This window comes from Medicago sativa, chromosome 5, assembly GCF_051527215.1.
Source record: "Medicago sativa cultivar Bolivia chromosome 5, Bolivia_mono, whole genome shotgun sequence".
Taxonomy (NCBI): Eukaryota; Viridiplantae; Streptophyta; class Magnoliopsida; order Fabales; family Fabaceae; genus Medicago; species Medicago sativa.
This window is the reverse complement of record NC_140753.1, coordinates 14,693,992-14,716,984: the sequence shown is the minus strand read 5'-3', so window position 1 is coordinate 14,716,984 and position 22,993 is coordinate 14,693,992. Positions and strand designations below refer to the sequence as shown.

Sequence of the window (22,993 nt, the reverse complement as noted above, 5' to 3'; positions counted from 1 at the left end):
AACCATCTTAAAAATATAAGTCAAATATATATATAAAAGTTATAATTACACCTGTTTTCACGTAAAAATTATTATTTTTATATGGTTAAAGCAATGTCTTAAAAGCATTTGTTATAATTTTCCAAAAAATTATGACCAATATCAACAGCTGATTAATAAGTTAAAGATAGATATTTAGATATATCCTAATAAATTATGAGATTGCTACGATAACAATTCTTATTTTTTTACACTTTACACTTTACTTGTTTTAGATGTTTTTAGAGAGAAAAAAAACTATTATTTCAATTATCTATCATCTATATTTTTTTAACAATCCTATCATCTATTATTAGTTTGGCAATTAAATATTGTATGACCACGTTTATCATCAACATTTGAAATTATTTAATTTATACTATAAATCATTGTTTTCTTAATTATAGTTTTAATCCTCATATTTTCATTTACTTGTATAGTTGATTTCTCGTTTTGAAATCACTCAGTTTTGATCTTTTTATCATATTTTTGGATTAAGAAACAATGATGTGATATATTTGATGACATGTCTTACGATCTAATGATGTAGAATTATCACTATTCATTGAATTACTTGAAAACTTCTTAAAAATTTCAATTTAAATCTGATATATCATCATTATTAAGTTAAACAAATCTGAAAGAGAAACCAAAACCGCTTGATTTTAAAACGAGAGGATCAATTCCATGAGCGAGTGAATGAAGATAGGTGGACAAATTTTTTCATTTTAGATGAATCAAATCCTTGAGTTATTTTTTTACTTTATTTAGAAGAAAAGGGCTAGATAACATACATCATCTTTTCTTTTCCTTCTAATATTTTGAGTATAGACTCTCCTTAGGTGAGAGTTTTTTCTTGTCCTCAACGTTTTTGCCTTGTCCTTAACATTTTATTATCACCATCTATTAAGATAGTTGTCTCTTCATCTCCATTCTAGCTTCATCACATTTCCTCCTTACTAAATTATGAACAACCAGTAGTAACACTAGCAGGTGAATTTAGAGTGGAAGATGGTGGAATACATTTTACTATCACATTGCAAAAAACCACCAGAAGTTAAGACATTTCACATCCTGACATTTTTATTTCTTTTTTCTCTTCCCCTCTATTGTTCTTAACTTCTTATGCACGGTTTTTTGTTTTCTTCTGAAAATTGTAATGGCAAGTCAACATGTGTGATCGCACTTTAGAGTTTGTGCAAGCCCCGCTACAAACCAGCCACTTGCTTCAGAGTGGATTTTTGAAGATCAACTAGTCGTAAGGATTTGTTCAAGATGAGCACCAAACGACAGGAACCGGAGACATGAAATTACGCCATTACGGCATTGAAGTAAGAGTTTTCTACAAGAAAAGGATGGTTGTAGTTACACTAAAAGAAGCTGCTTCTACTTTAAATTATGGCATTTTCTACAAAGGGTAAATGTTAGATGTTTCAAAATGTCTCTGCTAGCTAACTCTACATGTTCTCGTCTGTACCAAACTGCCAAAACTAGAATGACTAAAACCAACCCGTGTAAGCATATGGCGGGTTATCCTTCACAGGAGAGAAATGGTAATGCATGCATCAGCTACATCAATGGCAAACATAGATCAATCTTTCATGCCTAACTTGATATTCTGGGCTTTAACTGATAACTCTAGCTTCTGCTCTTCAATGTCTTTTAAAATTGTCAGCAAGTTTAACCTATAAAATTCACACTTCCTCTGAGCTCTGTCAAGTTAACGTGTCAACTTCTCAATTGTTCTGTTCTGGTCATCCTACAACAAAGATACATACATTGTTAGAAGCAAAACTGGAGAAAATGAAAATGGATTACGATTTGGGCTGGGGAGGGATAGGGCCGCAGAACTGACAGAAGCTAAATCAAACAATATACAAGTGATTTCACAGTACGTACTAAAGCAAGCATGCATTGTGTAATTCTTTAGTGGACTATCAGCCATATTTTTTACCAAAAATAAAATGGTACTAGAGGGACAGAAGTCATAAAACGTTTGATACTTGATATAGACTTTAGCTACATTGATGAAACAGTGTTGGGGACAGAATACATGAAACAGTGTTGGGGACAGAAGTCACAATCTATTATTATTATTATTATTATTATTATTATTATTATTATTATTATTCCAGAACCAAGAATAGTGACTTAGTCTAACAGGTTAAACCCTTTTAGTAACCAGACACTATCTTTGTCTCTTCATTTTCTTGAAACTTAATGTAGACGTATTGTGAGTATTACGTCAGTGCCGGAATTTAATTTGATCAGGATTTTGTTTGAGTTGAAATTGTCTTGCTCTAATAGAATCAAAATTAGCCATAGATATGCTTAAATACAATACAGACTAACTTTCGCAGCTGAGCTTGAGCTTTGATTTTTGAACGAGGATTTTTTAACTCTCTTCAGATACAGATATCTCTATACTCTTAAGAATTTCTCTTCCGTCCATAATCTACTTTTTCTTCTCTTTCATTGCATTCTTTACATCTCTATAGGTATCGCTTATCAGAACTCTCTTTGTCCAATATCAACTAGATTCCAACTAATTTTGGAGTTAACCATCCTAACATTTCGGTCTAATACAATATATAAGCTATCTATCCGTGTTGCCATCAGACAAATAAATCGGCTGAAATGGCTTAGCTTAGCAATCATAAACTGCAGAAAGTACCAGAAAACCCCTGTCAGACTGACCTATCCCTATCGCCAATGAATAGGCGTCACTTTGAGATGATAATGATTAAAATTAAATGCTACTCCGTATGTTATTTTGTCGAGAGTCAATCCTCTAGAAACACGTTAGCAAGATGAGCTAGCTATATTCCTAGCACTTTCTGCATCATTACCCAAAGCTTCTTGTTTCTTCCCCTGTCAAATAGCCCACAAAGGTTTCCTTTAGAAAAAACATCCCCGGAAAGAATTAGATAATTATTCCTACTAATCTAATTTTACAGAAATTAACAGCAAGTTTAAAATTAGAACAGGGAAACATTGAACTAAAATTGCAGAGCCCTCCATGAAGAGGACTCTTCCAAAAACTAGCGTATGCCGCTAATTGTGACGCTCACACGGTATTCTTTAGTAAAAGGCGAAAGAATAGTTCGCTATGTGATCATCACACGGCTCCGTGATTTTTACAAGGAGAGGTCATATCCTTTTATATGCGAGCTGCATAGTTTAGTTTATGAATTGGGCGATGTGGGACTTTATTAGACACTCACCTGTTCTCACAACATGTTTCACCTGTTCACTCCTTCACACATTTATTTGAAAGGTTAAATCTTGTCTTCAATTTTATGTGTTTAAAATCATTTTAGTTTTCTTCAACATCTCAAAGCTAGAACATTAAACATTCATTGAAACTTTTCTTCTAAAAGAAAGAGACTAAGATACAGAGGCTTCTTTCTCCCTTTGGTGGTTGGAACACAGGTGATAAAAAAGTTGAGAGAATTTGATCCCTATATATCCTTAATAAAATACTTACAGTATTAACAAGGCATGAATTTACAGGAAGGGACTACAGTGTTTAGTGTGCAGTAAGAGACTTCGGATTAATTTTATTTTTTCCCGTAAAGAACATGGATAAGTACTCTCTTTTGAAACACACCAATTGAGATCCCTTGAATAAAAATTCGAGGCAAATAACACATGTGAGTAAGAGCTCACCGTCCAACAGATGAGCTGCATTGAGCTAAACGATCTATTCCGTCTTTTGTGTTAAGTCTTTACAAACCTCACCATTTTCTTGATCAAAATCTCCCATGGCTATAGCATACAAAAGAATCCTGTTGAAGATAAGGAGGCTTTACCTTAGTGTACTGACGGAGGTCAATAGGCTATGCATGCACTATAAACAGTTAGACATAATACTTTATTCAAAAATACCAATGAAAGATGAAATAATGCATGCACATGGAGAGTAAGGCATACAACAACAACAACCAAGCCTTATCCCACTAAGTGGGGTCGGCTATGGAGAGTAAGGCATAACATACTTTATTCAAAAATACCAAGTTCCAATGAAAGATGAAACAAATGGTACTCTTCATTGCATAACAAAGTGACCAATTTAACCTTTTCAAGAAAAATATATACAACGCCGCACCAGAATGCTTAAGCATACAGAGTCTACAAACTGAGCCACTGCCAAACATCTCAAGACTTCAAACATTTTATCCAATCATCACATTTCACTGAGTATAAAAAGCTCAGATGATAAAAAAGTTGAGAGATAAGAGTGGGAGAATTTGATCCCTATGATAAAATACTTACTGTATTAATAACTATAAAACTCCTAGTTACTCCTTTAGACAAAGATTGTGTTGATGGAATTACGAAACATGGATCCAGGATAAGCTGATCTGACACCTTTACACAACTCAGTCACCTGCAAGTCTGCAACATTCGTTTAAAAATGACTAAGATGAAATTGCTTTGCACTTGGGGGATATTTAACCTCGTCTCTTCTCAAAAATATTATATTAGTATAAACATATCTAAGAATGATTTATGTACCTTATCCATAAGCAGAGAAATAACAGGCATTAGGCGAGCCTGATTCACAAAATTTTAATATGTAAATAAGCATATAAGTTTTACAAAACAACAGTTTGCAATATTTAAAGAGAATGAAATTAAGGTATTTAGAAATTTTATGAAACAGCCTCATAAATCCCTTTAAAACTTAAATAAATGCAACCTTTGACAGAAGCACGACGACAAAAGGCTTTTGTTAGTTCTCATTCACCATAAATAGGATAAAGCAAAGCCCCCGGTCACCAAATGCACTTGCAAACCGGAAAGGACAAAGATAAATATCTTTTGAAAAATATTAACCATATCACTTGATTAAAAATCATGGCAAATACATGAAACAGAGTTGAATAAGAACTCACCTTCCAACAGTTAAGCTGTATTGAGCTAAACGATCTATTCCATCTTTTGTTTTAACTAAGTCTTTCCAAAGCTCGACATTTTCTTGATCGAAATCTACCATGGCTATAGAGTACAAAAGAATTTTGTTGAATACAATGCGACTTTATCTTAGTGTACTGACGCTGGTCAACGACTCATGCACTATAAACAGTTATTAGGTTTAACATACTTCATTCATAAATACCAATGAACTATGAAACGAGATAGTACTCTTCAATGCACAAGAAGGTGATCAATTAAACATTTTTAAAGAGCACAGTACACTTCATTGTATAATTCATATTGTTGCAGTTGGCAAATACTTTTTTCTAACAATGAGCATACACAAAGTATGAATGCGGCGTCCAAATGACTTCTAAATGCAGATTTGTATTTTGTGGTATGGTTTATCTTTTATCTATTGTAACAAAATTTCATGGAGACTATCATTAGAGTTATATTTGTTTAATTAGGTATGTTATTCGCTATTGTCATTATAATTGATGGATGGTGAAAGTGTAACTCTTATTCTAAGCAGAACTCTTATAAGTTGAAAAGTAAGATTTTGAAAAGCATGCAACTTTTAATGAAAACCTTCATTACAATAACTTGAATCACAATGAATTTGACAAAATAACGGTGGCAACATGATGTTGTTGAGGCTACAAAGTGTAGCTTTTGCCAAAATCACAATGGCTTGCCGTGATTTTGCCTAGTTCATTGTCGATTCAAACATGCACTAAAGTATTATCTGCTGCTAACGACCACCAAATATAAAAGCACAATGCAAACATATGTAAAATTTCAGCTGTAAAATCTTACCAATCATGAAAAGCCAAAAATGGGCCCCAGATTCTTGAAACGGTAGCCCCACCAGAGCTGCTTTTGTTTAGCTGCAGAATCTTGAAAGATTGCAAGACTTTAAAGCATTCTATATCTGAACTCCAAAGGGAGAGTCACAACAAAAGGCATGAAGTTAGTCCCACATCGGTTAATAACAGAAAAACTGAATTGTTTATATAGCTGAAACTGAGCGCATTGAAGCACGACCTTACTTGAACAGGATCTGTTCTATAGGATCGTACTACTGTGTCCTTGATTTCTAAGGAGACAGGAACATACGTCTGGTGGATGAACCATGACCGTGTGATCAGAGCGTGATTAACGGCCAGGATGATGTGCGCATCATCTTCAGCTGTAGATGATCGTTCTCGGCCCAGTTCTACTGGCCGGGATGGTTACACGGTTGTCTGACAGACTCAAAACCCTTTTTTTATCATGTTTTTTGCGACAAACCTCAAACCCGTTATTCATTGCACATTTTTACAAGAAAACCATAGAAAATAATTTTGAGAAGGGAATGATAATGTTTTTACCTTGGTTCACAAAGATGACATCGTAGGTTCTTGTTGCCTGTGTTCTATGGTCCATTCCCTTTCTCAAAGATAACACTTATTGGCTCGGTTTCCTTCTTCAGAAACATAACAAGAAGATTCATGCAGCTGACATTGTTTCACTTGGAAAACCAAAGGTTTACTTGAAACTTGAAAGTGCTTTTTTTTCTTTCTTCCATTTTTGGGTTTGGTAAAGTGCTTTATTTAAGTTTGTGGAGATGCCACGTAAGTATAACATTGTGACACGTTTCGGGTCATCATGTTGTAGTAAGAGGATTGTTCATCACTTTAACACTCATTTTTTCTATTCCCAACACTCCACATAATTTTTTCTCTTTTACTTAACACTAATTCAATTTTTACTCTCTCCAATAGTTTTTTATTCATTACTCTACCCCACCACTTTTTATTTCATATTCTTATTTAATTTTATATTTTTGTTTTTATGATTACATAAAATTACAATTATCGATTATAATTAAATTAAAATAATAAACACTTAACAATTTATCTTTTAGATTTTTGTAAAAACAAAATTTTATTTAAATAATTTAATTTCACTAAAAAGAAGACTAAAACTTTAACAGAAAAGCTAATAGAAAGATAATAATATTAAGATAGTGGAAAATTTCGTTTTTTCTGTGTACAAATCAAATGAACCAAGTCTCTAGTTATAGACAAAAAAATCATGAATTTTGGTAAAAAAATAATAATTTGCAATGAAATAATTAAGTTCAAATTATTAAGATGATAAAAATGTATACAACCAATCAGAAAATAACACGTGTCCAGCATTATCCTCTCCCCTCTTCCCTCTCCGCTTCACGCTTGCTTCACTCTCCCTTGTCGGCGTATGTGCCACACGCGCCCGTTTTGGCCAACAAAAAACTGACGCGTGGCAACCCGTTCTAGCAGTTTTCAAAACTCAACATAGTTGAATGCTTTCATCTCCTCTTTCCCCCACATCATTTTCCATCCAACTTCAACTCACCATTGCAAGGCTTCAACATGTTGAATGTGGCTTTCAACACCACCATTGCACTTGGTCTAAGAGGCTAAGAGCACCTGCAAATGCGAAATCCCTTTTTTAGTACATGAATCTCACATGTACATATCACTTATTTATAAAATTTTAATAGTAATATTTAATCTCTTTATTATAACACCTCACATAAATTTTTTAAGTAGGACTCACTAGTCACTTATCAATAGTTTTATATCATTAGGTTCTATTTTTTAATAATATAAATGTGTGGGACCCTCCTTCAAAAAAAAATGTGTGGGACCCGCAAATATATGGGATACATATTTGAGACCTTCAAGTTCATTAAGTACTCAATTTGTTTTTTTCACAACCGCGGTACCTAATATATATCATGTCTTATATAATAAGACCTTACCATTGTGGATGGTAAGTGGCTGATTGATTTACTGGAACATAATGGACTTCCATTTTTTTTCATGTAACTGAAATTCGAGTTTAGACTATAATTTCTACATATTACTCCATCCGTCTCTTAATACTTGACACAGTTGACTTTATTACGTATGTCAATGCATAATTTTGAGCTTAAATATCTTGAATAATATATTAGAAAAAATTATGAAAATTTGATATTTTGAAAATACTCATCGAGATAAATCTAACGACATCTTATATGATATTATTTATCTTTGTATATTAGTAGAAAAATATGGTCAAAGTAAGTTAGGTCAAAATTACACATTTTCAAATAGGTCATCTATTGCGGGACGGAGGGAGTACAATGTATTGTCTCTGCCAATTGAATTATGTTTACGAGGACATATAACATCCACTTTTCTAATTTAGATTTGTAAAATGTCAATATTTACAAAAATGGTGAATAATATATCTATTATTTTGATTGTCTTTATCTATTTTTTTAGGGATATATTTATTATTAATTTACTAACGAAAAAAATCTATATCACGGAATCCTTTAAGTTTAATGTTTGTATCGGATCAGTCCTTTTGGTTAGAAGTTGGTCATTTATATCAGTTAATCCTTTAAGACATAAAATATAGGCACCATTAATCTCTTTCTATCAAACTTAGTTAAAAAGTGTCTAAATTCATCGCTCTGAAAACTAAGGTTCATAGGTGTATTATTCAATCTCTATTTCGATCGATTAATTGATTTATAATGTTGTTGATGAAATTTTTATTTGTAAAATTAGGATTAAATTGAAAAACAATAAGAAGAAAATGTATGTAATTAAGTAATTATGTTAAGTGTCATACATACTTTTTTGGACTTTTCACCTCAATGTTAAATGGTCATCTAAGCATTTTTTTTAACAAAGTTAGATGAAAACACGGATCAATTTGTTAAAAAAAAATTAATGGCCTATCTTTTTTTTAAGTAATTAATGGACTATCTAGTTCACTCATACTAACATAAAACTAAAATTATTGATCCGAAACAAACTATTAAACTTAAAAACCCTATTCATCGTTCATTAGTTAGGCAAGTATATATATGATATGAACTTCATTTTTTCTTTTTTTTAGGGAAGATACGAACCATGTTTTTTAAGGAGATTTTTTTTTTTTTTTTTGAGGGAAATGTTTTTTAAGGAGATATGAATCATATTATATTTATTTATCTGATATTATTTAATTTATACTCTAAATTAAATTAAATTTTTCACTTAGATAACCCATAAATCTTTAGTTGTAGAGCATCATCTTTCCTTTCTTCTAATATTTTTTGAGAGTTTTTCTTGTCCTTAACATTTTAATATCACCACATATGTGTCCTCTCATAACACACCACTACCCAAGCCCCAAATACACCCAAAACACTGAGATTGATTTGGTGAAGATAAAAAAACTCAAAATATCTGCCCATATATAATAACGCTCTACTTTTTTTCATCCTACAGCTCCATGTGGGATTTAGACGAGAATTTATACTTGACACAATATATCATTCCTTCATTCAAAATCTCATATTTTTTTAATGAAAAATGCTAAATGTAGCAAATATTATCTCACGAAAATGTAGCGAATGACTGCATTGTGTATAAATTGTCCATATATGTGATTTCTCTATCTTTTTTTCGGTGCATCAACAAAGTTAAATTGCACTTGAATAAAACTTACGATAATTGTTAATTAAAATATATATATATATATATATATATATATATATATATATATATATATATATGAGTTAGGATCCGTTGACACCAGGTGTCAACGGATTCGTTGACACCAAATCTCAACCGTACATTATATTTGATCAAAGGCTCCTATTAGTGTCTAGGTTTCTACTTCTTGTATCTCTTTTCTCTCAACCGCAGACTATTTTTGTTTTTTCTGCTTGATTTGCTTTAACGCAGCAATACGAAATCTCAATTACAGAATCACAACACTGTTCATACTCACCAAGGATAAATTTTGATTTGTCACGACGACAATTCAAGGTTTTCCATTTTCCCTAATTCATAAATTAATCTTATACATCCATTGGTTTTGCAATCATATGCAATTATTTTAATGATTTACAAAGTAATATTTCCAATTAATTCTAAATGATAATATCCCGGAAGTATTTTTATAATTCGGTAATGGGTAAACACCAATTTGATCATTTCAGAAACTCAACCCTTATGCCTAAAACTCCACCACTAATTATTGAAACAAACCCCATTCAGCATACCAATTGATTCTCTACCTTACTGTCCAATTACGATGGTCTTAAAAATTTGGCTGAACAGCGATTCATACGAAGAAATAAACAAGGAATTAATGATAAGGGAACAAAGATGCGGACAAGGGAATAATATTGTCCAGGTTTCAACTCTCATTATAGAACAATAATAAAGTACGGTTGAGAGGAAGGATATACAGGAAATAGAAACATTGACCCTAATAGGAGCCTTTGATTAAATATAATGTACGGTTGAGATTTGGTGTCAACGAATCCGTTGACACCTGGTGTCAACAGATCCTGTCTCTATATATATATATATATATATATATATATAGACACACACACACACTCCAAATCATGGAAGAGTTTTTCTCTGTATAGTCAAATCCTCAATGAATTTTAGATTTGTGCATTACCATAAAGAGAAGTTCATCATCTCATCAAACAAAGAAACATTCAACTTCAATATAGTCATAAGACTATCTGAATGAATGCATCTACTCATTTTTGCTACACTAATTTGAATAAGAAAACATATATTTGGTAGGGTGATGCTAATGGGCACAAGTTAATTAGCTGAATAAGAAAACATATATTTTGTAGGGTGATGTTAATTTATACCCTAAAGACACAAGTTGATGAGCTAAAAAAGAAAATTATAGATAAATTTTGTATTGGAAAGATAAATATTTCAACTTTTAAAACATTAATAACACACAATTAGGGAAAATAACTAAACTTAAGCCTATACTATACATTTTGCAAAACAAATTAGGGAAACTTAAACTATTTTAATAGTGAGTTTGATGTTGCTGCCAATATAGACCAAATAATACACGGTTGGTGCAAGTTGCATGATGCACAACACACATAAGACAAACTGTTTATGTCATCTACATAATGATATTTGTCTTGAGTACATTATTTGATACAAAAATATCTGCAATGATCCAATGAATATATAGGAATTTTCAAGTGAGGAGGCATTACCTATAAGCCGCATGCATATATGCGGATAATTAAATTGATAAATCATAAATGACCTGTTGCATACTCACACATATTTACATATGGGGAATTAGTCACTTTAGTCCCTGAATGGGGAACGATTCGTCAATTTAGTCCCTGAATGCAGATAATATGCAAAACAGTCCCTGCATGGTCAATTTCAGGGACTAAAGTGACTAACGAAGTCCACATTCAGGGACTAAATTGACTAACGGAGTCTGCATTCAGGGACTAAATTGACTAACAAAGTCTACATTCAGGGACTATTTTGCAATTTATCTGCATTCAGGGACTAAATTGACGAATCGTTCCCCATTCAGGGACTAAAGTGACTAATTCCCCATTTACATATATGAGGAAGCTTCTTCAAGTTACAGATATAGTTGAGTTGAAACTTGAAAGGATGAAATTTAATGTAAAAAATAAAGTATATATATTGATAAATAATGAATAATAACCATAGGTCCATAGCAATGAATAATAATAATAATCAAGAGACAAGCCACATGAAGTAGGTTGACCAAAGAGTCACCGCAATTGACGCCAATGCATAGGTCCATAGCATCATAACTGAACATTCACTTTCACCAGCTCCAAATAATTGTGCTATGGTACCTGACATAGGAAATAAATTTTGAACCATATTATAACCAAAAATGATAAATTATACAAAGAGCGTATATATGACTAAGAAAATAATAAAAGTTTATGTATTACCTATATTCATAGCTGGTGGAAGTGCATATTGAAGGAGAAGTACAAACTGATATAAGGGATCTATTTGCACCAAACCCAAATGTGTTGCACCTTTAATAATTAGAACTCCAAAAATTGGGAGCATGATATATCGGACAGCTATGATTCCTATAATTGTCCAAAATGGAGTACTTGCTCCCTTCAATCCTGCTCATTCATCCACACCAACGAAATTATTATTTAAATTAAACTAAAGGTTACGAATTAAAAAGCTATCCCAACTATATGTATAAGAAACAAGTGGATAGGTAAGTTAGTCCTCGAATTTGTAAATATTGGTCAACATAGTCCTTCAATTATTTGAATTGGCAAATATATCATCCAAATTTTAAAATGTCTTTTAAAATTGTCTTTTTGTTAACTTTTGTTGTTAGAGGTGATGATTCGACACGTTAGCTAAACATGTCACATTGTACGTTGATCTCATATCGTTACTTTCACTATCAACTAATTTGCCTATAAAAAATTTAGGTCTTATCAATGACAGATTTGGTCGGTAATTACAATCGTGCGAGGACAAATTACTGAGTGATTGATTATCTCTAAGAGACCTAAATTCAAAGACAAATTAGCCTCTATATGTTGGGTTTCAAGTGTGAGTGATTAAGTCTCACATCGACTAGGAAAGGAAGAAATGTTAGATATATAAGATAGGTGACCCAAATACCTAATGTCTTAAGGTTTTGAGTGGAGATGTGGTGTCAAAGTCTCTTAGAGATCCTGGACATTTAGACCATTGTCGCTCTCGGCGCTTCCCAGATTCTTCCAACAAGTGGTATCAAAGCCTAGTTAAGCTCCGTGGGGGGATCGGGAGCAGGATCCTAGCTAGTGTGGATCAGGCTAGTAGTGTGAGTGATTAAGTCCCATATCGATTAGGAATGAAAAAATGTTAGATATATAAGATAGGTGATCCATATACCTAATGTCTCAAAGTTTTGAATGGAGATGTGGTATTAAAGTCTCTTGGGTACCCTTGACCAACACTACTGTAACATCAACGTGGAGGGACCACAAATTCAACGTTGTCCCGTCACAACCTCTAATGATAGAAATTAATTGAGGGAGTAATTTAACTGATCTTTTACAATCTCATGCAGTGACGGATCCAGAGATTTTACTGATCTTTTACAATCACATGCAGTGACGGATCCAGAGATTTTAATAAGTGGGGTCAAGTTATATAATAAAAAATTTATAAACGCGTAAGCGTTCGAAAATTATACAAGTTATATTTATAATTGCCCTAAAATGTTGATTTTTTTAAAATATTTGTCCATTTCTAGCATGGTATAAATAATATAACCATAATTTATTATTTTTTCGCCACCAACGTAGCGTCAGTCACAACATTTTTCAACAAATATAAGAATAGTTTATATTATAATAATAGTTGTATGATCTTGCTAACGATATGCTCTGAGATAATTGGTTAAAGATTTCATAAAAGAAAATTTTATCTTAAAAATAAGCATTATTTGTATTGATATAATAATTATAACAACTTTTTATAAAAAAAACTACTTATTCTAATTTATTAAATAGTGCTCTTAGAACACTCGTTAGGATACTTCTTAGTTTTATAATATTTTATATGTAATAAATAGAGTATGTAAAAACAATAATATTATATAAAGAGGGGCCAAACTAGATATATATTTAAATTTGGGTTAAAAATACAATACACGTGTGGAGGCAAGTGGGGTCGCTTGACCCCATTGCCCCCACACTAGATCTGTGCCTGATCTCATGGATGTATTTATCAATTTGCAAAAATCAAGAACTATTTTGACCAGTGCTTACAAGTTCAAGGAGTAATTGTAAGCATCACATTCTATTTACATATCTGTTTTACCTTTAAGAAGGTTGGCACCCATTATAAGGGTTATTGTTGGAATGGCAGCATCACTGCATGTAATAATAGGACAATGTAACCTTATGTAAGTAATTCCAAAATCATAAAGATGATTGATTTGAGATGCATACCCTAACATGGAAGCAGAGTCTTCAATCACATGAAGAGGAGCATTGCTTCCAATCATTAACCTACGTAACCAAGGAACTACACCAACAATAAATCCAACAATCTGCATAAGGAAAATTTTAATCATAATTTTTCCTTTCTTCATGAGTAACATATTGTGCAAATTATATCACTATATTTGCATTGGACTGTTGCAAAACATAAGTTCACATAGAAAAATGAACAATGTATCATACCGCCCCAAGAGTTGCTGGTGAAAATATGCCTCTGAAATTTGGGTTGCCTAAAATCATTCCACATTTATGCTTAATTTTATCTAAGACCTGCAAACATAAGAAGATTAGAAATATTGATCCTTTCTTGTTGGTTTTTTTCTTCTAAATATAAGATATATTGTAATCAAAACTACTAAGTCTAATATTATGAAAGGGAAGTTTATAGCAACCTGAATTTTCTGCTGAGACTCATTCTCAGAAAGCAATAGTCTATATGCATCATCCACATTGCCTTTTGTTGGACTTATATTTTCTAAGTCTTCCTCTATGAGTGATTCTGATACATCTCCTGAAGCCTCCAAGGTAATGGAGTCACTACTTTTGTTACCTTCTTTGTGAACATTTCTTGAAGAAATCCGCATTATGTTGTACACATAAGTCCATATAAAAACAGCTCCAATCTATGGTTTCCCCAAAGAATAAGTACAAGTTCAGAAAACAAATAAGAGTTTCATTTTGATATAGTAAAACTTTACGAGATTATCTGATCATCGTCGATCATATGTGACTGCAAAAGTAGTTATGACTAAAGTTAAACGGTTTTAATAATTTGGCCATAACCCATGATTCACATAGTAAAAAATCTTGTAGAATTAATATTTTCAATTTTTTTTTATAATTTCTTAGTGATGCCAAAATGTGATTTAAGAATTAATGAGAAAGGAACTAATGAAATTACATACTGCCATAGAAAGTGAAGCATAAGCCATCCCATATTGATAGCAGACATCAGGATCTCCAAAAGGACTACCTTTGTCTTTGCATATAGCTGGAATAATGATTATAGGCAAGTTTCCTAAATTTCCTGTTCATACATCAATCATAAAAATAAGCTCAACTTTAAAGATGCATTAAACAATAAACGGTGCTATAGCTTCATGAAGCTTTCATAAAAGATGATACATTTCAAGCACAATGAAAGCTGCAATACATAACATGAGTATGAATATCGAACCTGAGACTTTGAGGAGGAGCATACTCTCAGGTCTCAGGTTCGATATTCATACTCATGTTCTTGTTATGAAGAGAAGAGATCTACCTGCAGAACAGACACCTACTATGAGACCTTCTATGTGTCTAGGAGGCTTTGTGAGTTTGATAATGATCCATCCTAAGGCTGAGCCTAACAAAAATGTAACCAATATGTTCACTGGCATGAACCACCTAATTATGAAAATCAAAAAGTGTTACAAATCATAATTAAGAAAGCAAATCCTCAAAATAAAAATTAGGAGCAAAAAAATGAATAAAATAACCACTCACAAGGATACAACATTATCTAAAGTGATTGTTTGTGCCAAATTACCACCAATCAGACCAGGATTGAACACATAATGTACAAGCTGTCACAGATGAATTATTGTTGTCAATAAGTTATATATAAATAGAAAGAAAAAAAAAAATGTTGTTAAAGAATTTATGAACTTACATGATTGGTTTGATTCCTTGCATCTTTTCCCAACAAATTAATGTTATCAAGTGCAAGAAGTAAGCCAATTCCAGTGACTAGTAATACTTTGATCACAGGGAAAGAAGCAACAGAAAATAGCTCTAGAAATCCCATTATCACAATTAATTCTTCCAAAACTATGTGCTATTTAATGTATCCTGCACACAAATTAAAAAATTTCGCTTATATATATGAGAAAAACTTGGAATTATAATGTTGTTCCCAGTGAAAATAGTAAAAATAAAACCATCTATTCTATCTTGGTTTAACATGAAGAACACGAGGAGGGATTAAAAAAAGAAAATAATTAATGAAACTATAATGAGTTAAACTGACAAAGGCATCTTCTAAGGGGACCAATATTATACTACTTTAGTTCTCTACTTTCATTAACATTTGCACTAATAGTAGAAAAAGTGAGACAACATTAATAATTTCATTGCTGCTATTTTGGTCCATTGAATTGAAAAAACTTAGCATGAACTATATCACTTACCGTATCCTGTGGGTTGTGTATTGCACCTTCCTTAAACATGTGTTTGTGTGTCTTGTTGCTTTTAATGATTAGAGTGAGGCCAGAAAGACAAAAAAAAAACTTTGTCAGCTTCACTCGTCTATCAAGATCGGAGTTAATACTTAAGCCACAACACATAAGACTAATCTATTAATAGATGAGAGTCGCATGACATAGATGAGAGTCGCATGACTTATGTATTACGTTGAACATATTTCTATACTCAACTCCAAATAGAGTTGCGTATAGATTAAAAATTAATTCTCCTCCACAGATTCACAGTGTTGCTTATCTAGCCATATTCATTGGGTAGAGGACAAGAGTTTGATTAGTAGACCCATTTGCTAACTAATGTAATTATGAGGAGACAGCCATGTTGATACGGTAAAGCGACAAAACAACAAGTATTTCCAAATGACGACATATGAAATGTGTGTAAGTTGAGTCACTTCAGTCCAAATTACTTAATTAGACTTTTTGGATAATATGCTAACTTCTAAGCTATAATCAAACTAACATTCTCCACTAAAAAATTTGAAGAAAAAAAAAATGTTGGCTGAATGTCCATAATAATTCATCCAGTTGGGTATTTGGAATTCTCCACATTTACACAGTTGGGATGATAGTTCGATTAAGATCGAATAGTTGAGAACGTGAAATTTTTAATTGCATAAAACCCAAATTCAACAAAGCATATGTATTTTATCCGATCAATGTTATAAGTGAAACTTCATTTTTTAAATACATTAATTATTTAATGTATCTAAAAAGTGAAATTTTATTTATAATAGTGACAAAAATATTTCACTTTCACATGCCAGCCAGGCCAACTAGAATTGTGTAGAGGCATCTGCCTTGATCCTTGATGGCGATAGTTTTAAGATTGAATTGAATCATGTACCAATAAAATGGGAACCTTTGTTTGGATAAGTATGATGAGAAAAACCACTAAAAAGAAGTGAAGACTAAATTTAGTTCCTAATAAAAATCTCAAGATCCAATTTAGTCTTGGAATAAAATAAAAACAACTTTTATTGGATAAGAAAAATAAATCGAAACAATTTAGTTTTTACCTTTTTTACATGGTTGATGAAGAAAAGACAGAAAAGAAAAGAAAGTGATAAGAGAAAAGATATAAGATTGATTATTTATTTTTGGCTTAATTGCACTTTTCCCCCTTATTTTTTGCTAATTGTGCGATTTTGCACCCCCTCTTTTTTTTTTAGCGATTTTGCACCCTATCTTTTTGCCCCCTTTCTGGTTAGATGGTCTTTCTTGTATTTAATTGCACTTTTGTTCCCCTATCTTTTTGCCAATTGTGCGATTTTGCAGCCCCTCTTTTTTTTAGAGCGATTTTGCACCCCATCTTTTGCCTCATTTCCCCTCTTTTAATGATGATTTTGAACAAAACACAATTGGCAAAAGATGGGGTGCAAAATCGCTCAACAAAAAAAAGAGGGCGTCCAAAATCACACAATTAGCAAAAGATAGGGGGAAAAGTGCAATTAAACCTTTATTTTTTTTAAAGGAAATAAGATTGATTATTTGGTGAGTCAAATAAAAAATGATTGTTTAATATTTCGGCACAAGATAATTTAAAAGAAAATGATGATAAGAAAGACATGTATATTTATAGAACGAGTCCTTAATTAAATTGATATAATAAAAAAAAATGTATTTCGTTACCATAAACGAAAAATCAATATCAGTTTTTAATATATTTTTCTCTTCACTAGATTCTATCCTACTCTTTTTTATTTTTTTTTTAAGGAATAGATTCTATCATACTTCTTATCTTAACATGGTATCAAGAGCAATGATATCCACCTTAAACTGATCACAATTTGTTGGAACATGTGTGGAAATTGAGTAAAAAGACTAAACACAAATTCCCATGTTGGGTAGAACTAGTGTTGTGTGAATTGAAAAAAGTGGAAGTCCCACATCGGATGGAACACACACATTAGTAGTGTTTATATAGTGGGGGTGTACCTCTAATTAATGGGGGTACATAAGCACTAGAGAAAAATATATATTGATATATATTTTATTATTTGGAAATGATAAATTAAATAGTTAATTTAATCATTATTAGAAAGTGCTTTCTTAGTCCCCAAGTTTTGCTAAAATATTTTGGTACATAATATAATATATTTTTGTACTAAATTTAATATATTTTAGTACTCAATTAAGATATTTTTGTACTAGATCTAATATGCGAATTACTTAATCGCAAAGTAATATATTACTTGTTCTCAAAGTTTCTCACTTATTAGTTGTGAATTTTCCCTATAAATAGAGAACTCACACAGTGCATTCCACACACCAAAGAGTTTCATTGAGTTGTCGGGAACTCTTTCTCTCTTCTCCCTTTTTTGACTTGTGTTGACGAGTCTTTCATCTCTTCTCCCTCCTTCGACTTGTTTAACAAGTCCTTCTCCTTTTTCTACTCCTTTCTGTCCCTTCGGAATTAAGAGTGTTCTTAAGACCATAGTCCCTTTTCGGTTTAATGTCCCTTCGGAATTAAGAATGGTCTTAAGTTCATAGTCCCTTCGGTAATATATGTCCCTTCGGAATAAAGAGTACTTTTAAGATCATAGTCCCTATTTGAAATAATAATGTCCCGTCGGAATCAAGAATGATCTTAACGGTATATAAAAATTATTCAATAATTTTATTTGAGGAGAAATGGTGGTAACACCATATTTGAGTGGTCATAGTACCATATTGATAGTTTGGAGAACTTAAAGGTTAGAATGGTGGAAACACCATATTTGAGTGGTCTTAGCACCACAATAGAATGGTAATGGTACCATATTAAAGTGGTTTCAGTATTAAAGAGTGGTCTTAGTACCATATTCGAAGGTGTAAATCTCGAACGATTTTCTACAGTGCAGTAGTTAATCGAACAGTTGTAGCTGGGCTTGTTTTATCCTGAAGGCGGCGTGGTTGATAGTCTACCTCGCACAATTTTGGGTAGTGCCACGAAACGTCTTAAAGAGAGCGACCTGGTCGTAACTCAACCTAGTAACAACTTCGGTAGATAATAGAATTTGGAAATCCAAATACAATAGTTTGGAAATCCAAAAACAACAATTTTAAGACGTTTCGTTATGCTATGTCTACCGAAGAAGTTACTTATTGAGGCTCAATTGTCCCTAAATACAATAAGGATAAATCAAGCTATAGAAATACATCTTTCGACTGAAACGAAAAAGTGCTTGTTGTATCAAACAACAACACTACGAAATTCACATATCCCTTTTATTTCTAAAGTGTGGAGTTAATTGTGGATAGAAAATTGTCCCTCGACAGATCCGTATAGTTTGGTGTATTTTACATAACATAATGCTAGTTAATCCTCTTTACTTGATAGAAGGATTAATTGTTCCTCTGCTTGTTATTTATGCAATCAACACCATGAAACTAGTAACCACTTTGGTTATGGAATATAAATCGGTTTGCTTCATGGAGTAGCTACAGAATGGTATAATTATAATCAAAGTTAATTTATTGAATAGTTGGAATGTTCCGAGGAACATGTGGATAACTTTACCATATTAATGGTCCCTGTTATATGTTTATATGTATGAAATATGAACATCGAAAAATCAAAGAATGGATCAAATTGAAGAGGTTCATTGATGAACTAGAAATTATATGAAAAATTTGTTTCAAATGTTTCGTATAAAAATTAGAAAGAATCTGAATTTCAGATTTCTATTGAATAAGACTGAGTTGACTCAGACTTAAAGAGAGACTTGTGTGTTATGCACTCTTGTTGGAAAAAGATGGCATGCTCAAAATTAAAATTCTCCTTCTATTTTATTAGTTGTGTGATTTTAATATTTGACAAGTGAACAAGCGTTTAATTTTAAACTTGAGTAACTTGGGCTTAATTCCAACGTTATATGATTAGACAATTTTATTTATTGCAGTCAAGATATATGAACCAGAATTTAGAGAATATGAATCTCTAAATATAATAAATTATGATATGTGTGAATTTGATGACACATAAATTAGAAATGATAAAATGATATTTTTATCATATTTATTGATGACTGTGAATTTTGGAAAATAAAATTGATATGCTTGAATGTTCAATTTTTATAACAAAAATTGAAATTTATAGAGTACTCAAGTCTAAGAACAAAAATTCTAATTAAGAAATTTTTGAAGAAAAGACAATCAAACTTGTCTTATTTTTGAACTTGGGATTGTCCGGACTATATTTGGCTTCAGGACCCCAAGAGAGTTAAACTCACTAGTAGAGCCTATGAATGTGTATTCATTAGGTATGTTATAAATAACGAAGCATATAGGTTTTAAGACCTAAATGTTAAAGTGATCATAGAATTAAAAGATGCTGATTTCTATGAAGAAAGTACCCCTGTAAATTAAAGAATAGTGGGGGCACTAGTGGGGGTAAACTAAATTCCCTTCTAAAAATTAAGAACTAGTGGGGGCACTATATCTAATCACATTCATGTAATTAGAAATAGTTATGAAAACATCATACGAGATGTTATAGAACCTCAAGGAGGTAAGAAAGCTAAAAATGCTAAAGAGTATGAACTTGGTTTATACATTGGAAGAAGATCCATTAAGCTTTAAAGAAGCTATATCCTCATTGGATGTTGAATTATGGCAAGAAGCAATAAACGATGAAATGAATTTTCTAGAGTCTAAAAAAACATGACACTTGGTTGACTTGTCTCATAGTTGCAAAACAAATCGGTTGTATTTGGATTTTGGGAAAAGGAACTAAAACCTGATGGAACGGTTGATGAATACAAGGCTCTCCTTGTAGTCAAAGGTTTTAGACAAAGAGAAAAAATATAGACGTCTTCGACATTCATTCACCAGTCACGAAAATCATATCCATAAGAGTACTAGTCCCTTTAGCCGCCGTTCATAACTCGATAGTACTCCAAGTGGATGTGAAAGTTGCCTTTTTTATGGTGAATTTGAAGAAGAAATCTATATGAAACAACCTGAACGTGTTGCGATTCATGGACAAGAAAACAAAGTCTGTAAGCTAGATAATTCTTTGTGAGGTCTAATATAAATTCTTAAGGAATGACATGAAAAATTTGGCATTCTAATGCTATCGAATGAGTATAATGTGAATGAAAGTGACAAATAATATTTGCACGATCATATGTCTCTATGAAGACGACTTGCTCATATTTGGTTTAAAGATTCATGTTATGAATTATGTGAAATCATTGTTTATCAACAACATTGATAAGAAAGACCTAGACAAAGTTGAAGTAATTCTTGGTTTCAAGATTACTAGAAGAGAACTTTTTTGATAAATCTCACAAAGTTGAGAAGATCTAAAGGAAATGTAATTATTTCACCGTAAACTTGCATTCATATATTATGATCCAAGTGTAAGAACACTTGAGATGGAGTTAGAAAAACAGATGCGAGCATCATTGGCAATACTTAGGTATGTCACTGAATGTATTAGACCCGACATTGCCGATGTCGTAAACCTCTTGTGCAAGTTTACTAGTAGACGGATGAGAAGCATTGCCATGCTATAGAAAGAGTCATGAGGTGCCTTAAGAAAACTATGACTCTAGAATTACTTCATGAGGAGTAACCTATTGTACTTAAATGGTACAAGATAGAACATCCTTCAGATGAGTCTTAAAGCGACCAGTGACTGCACATTGAGCATCACTGTAGGAGTTGTTTGTTGAAACAAATGATATTGACTCAGTCCACTATGGAATGAATCTGAGATGAGAACACTAGAGAAAACTAGTGAAGAAGCAAGTTGATAAGATGCTTGCTAATTGAGAACCATTAGTGGGTAAAACTGTTTCCAGAAGTGTTAATTTAGTGTGATAGTCTGCAGCTATTACAAAATTGAGAATCGTTACCATAATGGTGAGAGACGATTATTAAGGCACGAACACATAAAGGATTAGAGAGCTAGCTACTCTCAAAAGGAACGGTTAAAGTAGATCATGTACGTACTGATAAAGAATTAGTTAATCCTTTGACGAAAGGAATTACTAGAAAGAAAGTCGTAAACACATCCAATAAGATGGGACTAATGCCCAAAGGTCATAAGTGATGGTAACCCGACCTACATGACTGGAGATCCCAAGAAATAGGTTCAATGGGTAATAACAAGTCACAAGTGATAGAACATGCTATGTTAAAAGTAAGAAAGCATGATTCCTGTAGTGACAGAAGGATTAGATAATAGAAACTCTTAATGAGATCTATACTCTATTTGGAGTGGAGTACATAGCTACAGGAGTACTCTTGATAGACTCACCTATACGAATGTGGAACTAAGGGCCGGTTCCTATGGGATTCGGGGCAGAATACCTAGAGCGTTCGTTAAAACCGGGATACACGTGCAAGGCCATAAACGCACGGGCTTTTAGAATACACCTTATGAAAAGGTTTGTGTGTGGGTTCTATGTCTGAGATAGAGTTCAATGCTGTAAGCAACTCTTGTTAATCAGAATTTTACTCGCTATGCAAAGGTTCAAGTAGTAAGCGACACCTTTGTTTACTAGCAAATCTTATGGAGACGTTTTTGACGTTATTTATGAAACCATTTTTTAAATTCAAGTGGGGGATTGTTGGAACATGTGTGGAAATTGAGTAAAAAGACTAAACACAAATTCCCATGTTGGGTAGAACTAGTGTTGTGTGAATTGAAAAAAGTGGAAGTCCCACATCGGATGGAACACACACATTAGTAGTGTTTATATAGTGGGGGTGTACCTCTAATTAATGGGGGTACATAAGCACTAGAGAAAAATATATATTGATATATATTTTATTATTTGGAAATGATAAATTAAATAGTTAATTTAATCATTATTAGAAAGTGCTTTCTTAGTCCCCAAGTTTTGCTAAAATATTTTGGTACATAATATAATATATTTTTGTACTAAATTTAATATATTTTAGTACTCAATTAAGATATTTTTGTACTAGATCTAATATGCGAATTACTTAATCG

At 32.3% G+C, this 22,993-nt stretch overlaps 1 protein-coding gene, 1 long non-coding RNA gene and 2 other non-coding genes across 11 annotated transcripts; 1 reads left to right on the top strand and 3 right to left on the bottom strand.

Annotated features, from left to right (window-relative positions):
- Nucleotides 1-1,294: 1,294 nt before the first annotated feature.
- LOC146920370 (uncharacterized) lies at nt 1,295-6,504 on the bottom strand. 5 transcript variants are annotated; one of them, XR_015011761.1, is made up of 10 exons: nt 6,312-6,504; nt 5,986-6,202; nt 5,758-5,872; nt 4,917-5,019; nt 4,721-4,839; nt 4,537-4,575; nt 4,294-4,416; nt 3,688-3,806; nt 2,716-2,889; nt 1,295-1,777 (listed from the first exon to the last, which is right to left on the bottom strand). It is a non-coding gene; the product is annotated as an uncharacterized LOC146920370 (long non-coding RNA). The 5 variants fall into 5 exon arrangements; XR_015011763.1 differs by having other exon boundaries at nt 4,721-4,808; XR_015011760.1 differs by lacking the exon at nt 2,716-2,889.
- LOC146920372 (U5 spliceosomal RNA) lies at nt 3,030-3,146 on the bottom strand. Its single transcript, XR_015013108.1, has one exon. It is a non-coding gene; the product is annotated as a U5 spliceosomal RNA (small nuclear RNA).
- LOC146920371 (small nucleolar RNA U3) lies at nt 5,981-6,195 on the top strand. Its single transcript, XR_015012900.1, has one exon. It is a non-coding gene; the product is annotated as a small nucleolar RNA U3 (small nucleolar RNA).
- A 4,896-nt stretch (nt 6,505-11,400) lies between the features above and the next one.
- Nucleotides 11,401-16,117, bottom strand: LOC146920369 (protein PIN-LIKES 3-like). 4 transcript variants are annotated; one of them, XM_085713791.1, is made up of 11 exons: nt 15,976-16,117; nt 15,459-15,637; nt 15,293-15,372; nt 15,069-15,193; nt 14,713-14,834; nt 14,200-14,430; nt 13,991-14,077; nt 13,757-13,857; nt 13,626-13,678; nt 11,735-11,920; nt 11,401-11,632 (listed from the first exon to the last, which is right to left on the bottom strand). In XM_085713791.1, exons 2-11 carry the CDS (start codon nt 15,591-15,593, stop codon nt 11,508-11,510), a joined length of 1,245 nt encoding a protein of 414 aa, XP_085569917.1. In that variant the 5' UTR covers nt 15,594-15,637; nt 15,976-16,117; the 3' UTR covers nt 11,401-11,507. The 4 variants fall into 4 exon arrangements, with proteins under 4 accessions (XP_085569917.1, XP_085569919.1, XP_085569915.1 ...); XM_085713793.1 differs by having other exon boundaries at nt 15,816-16,008; XM_085713789.1 differs by having other exon boundaries at nt 13,626-13,857.
- Between the last annotated feature and the right edge of the window lie 6,876 nt (nt 16,118-22,993).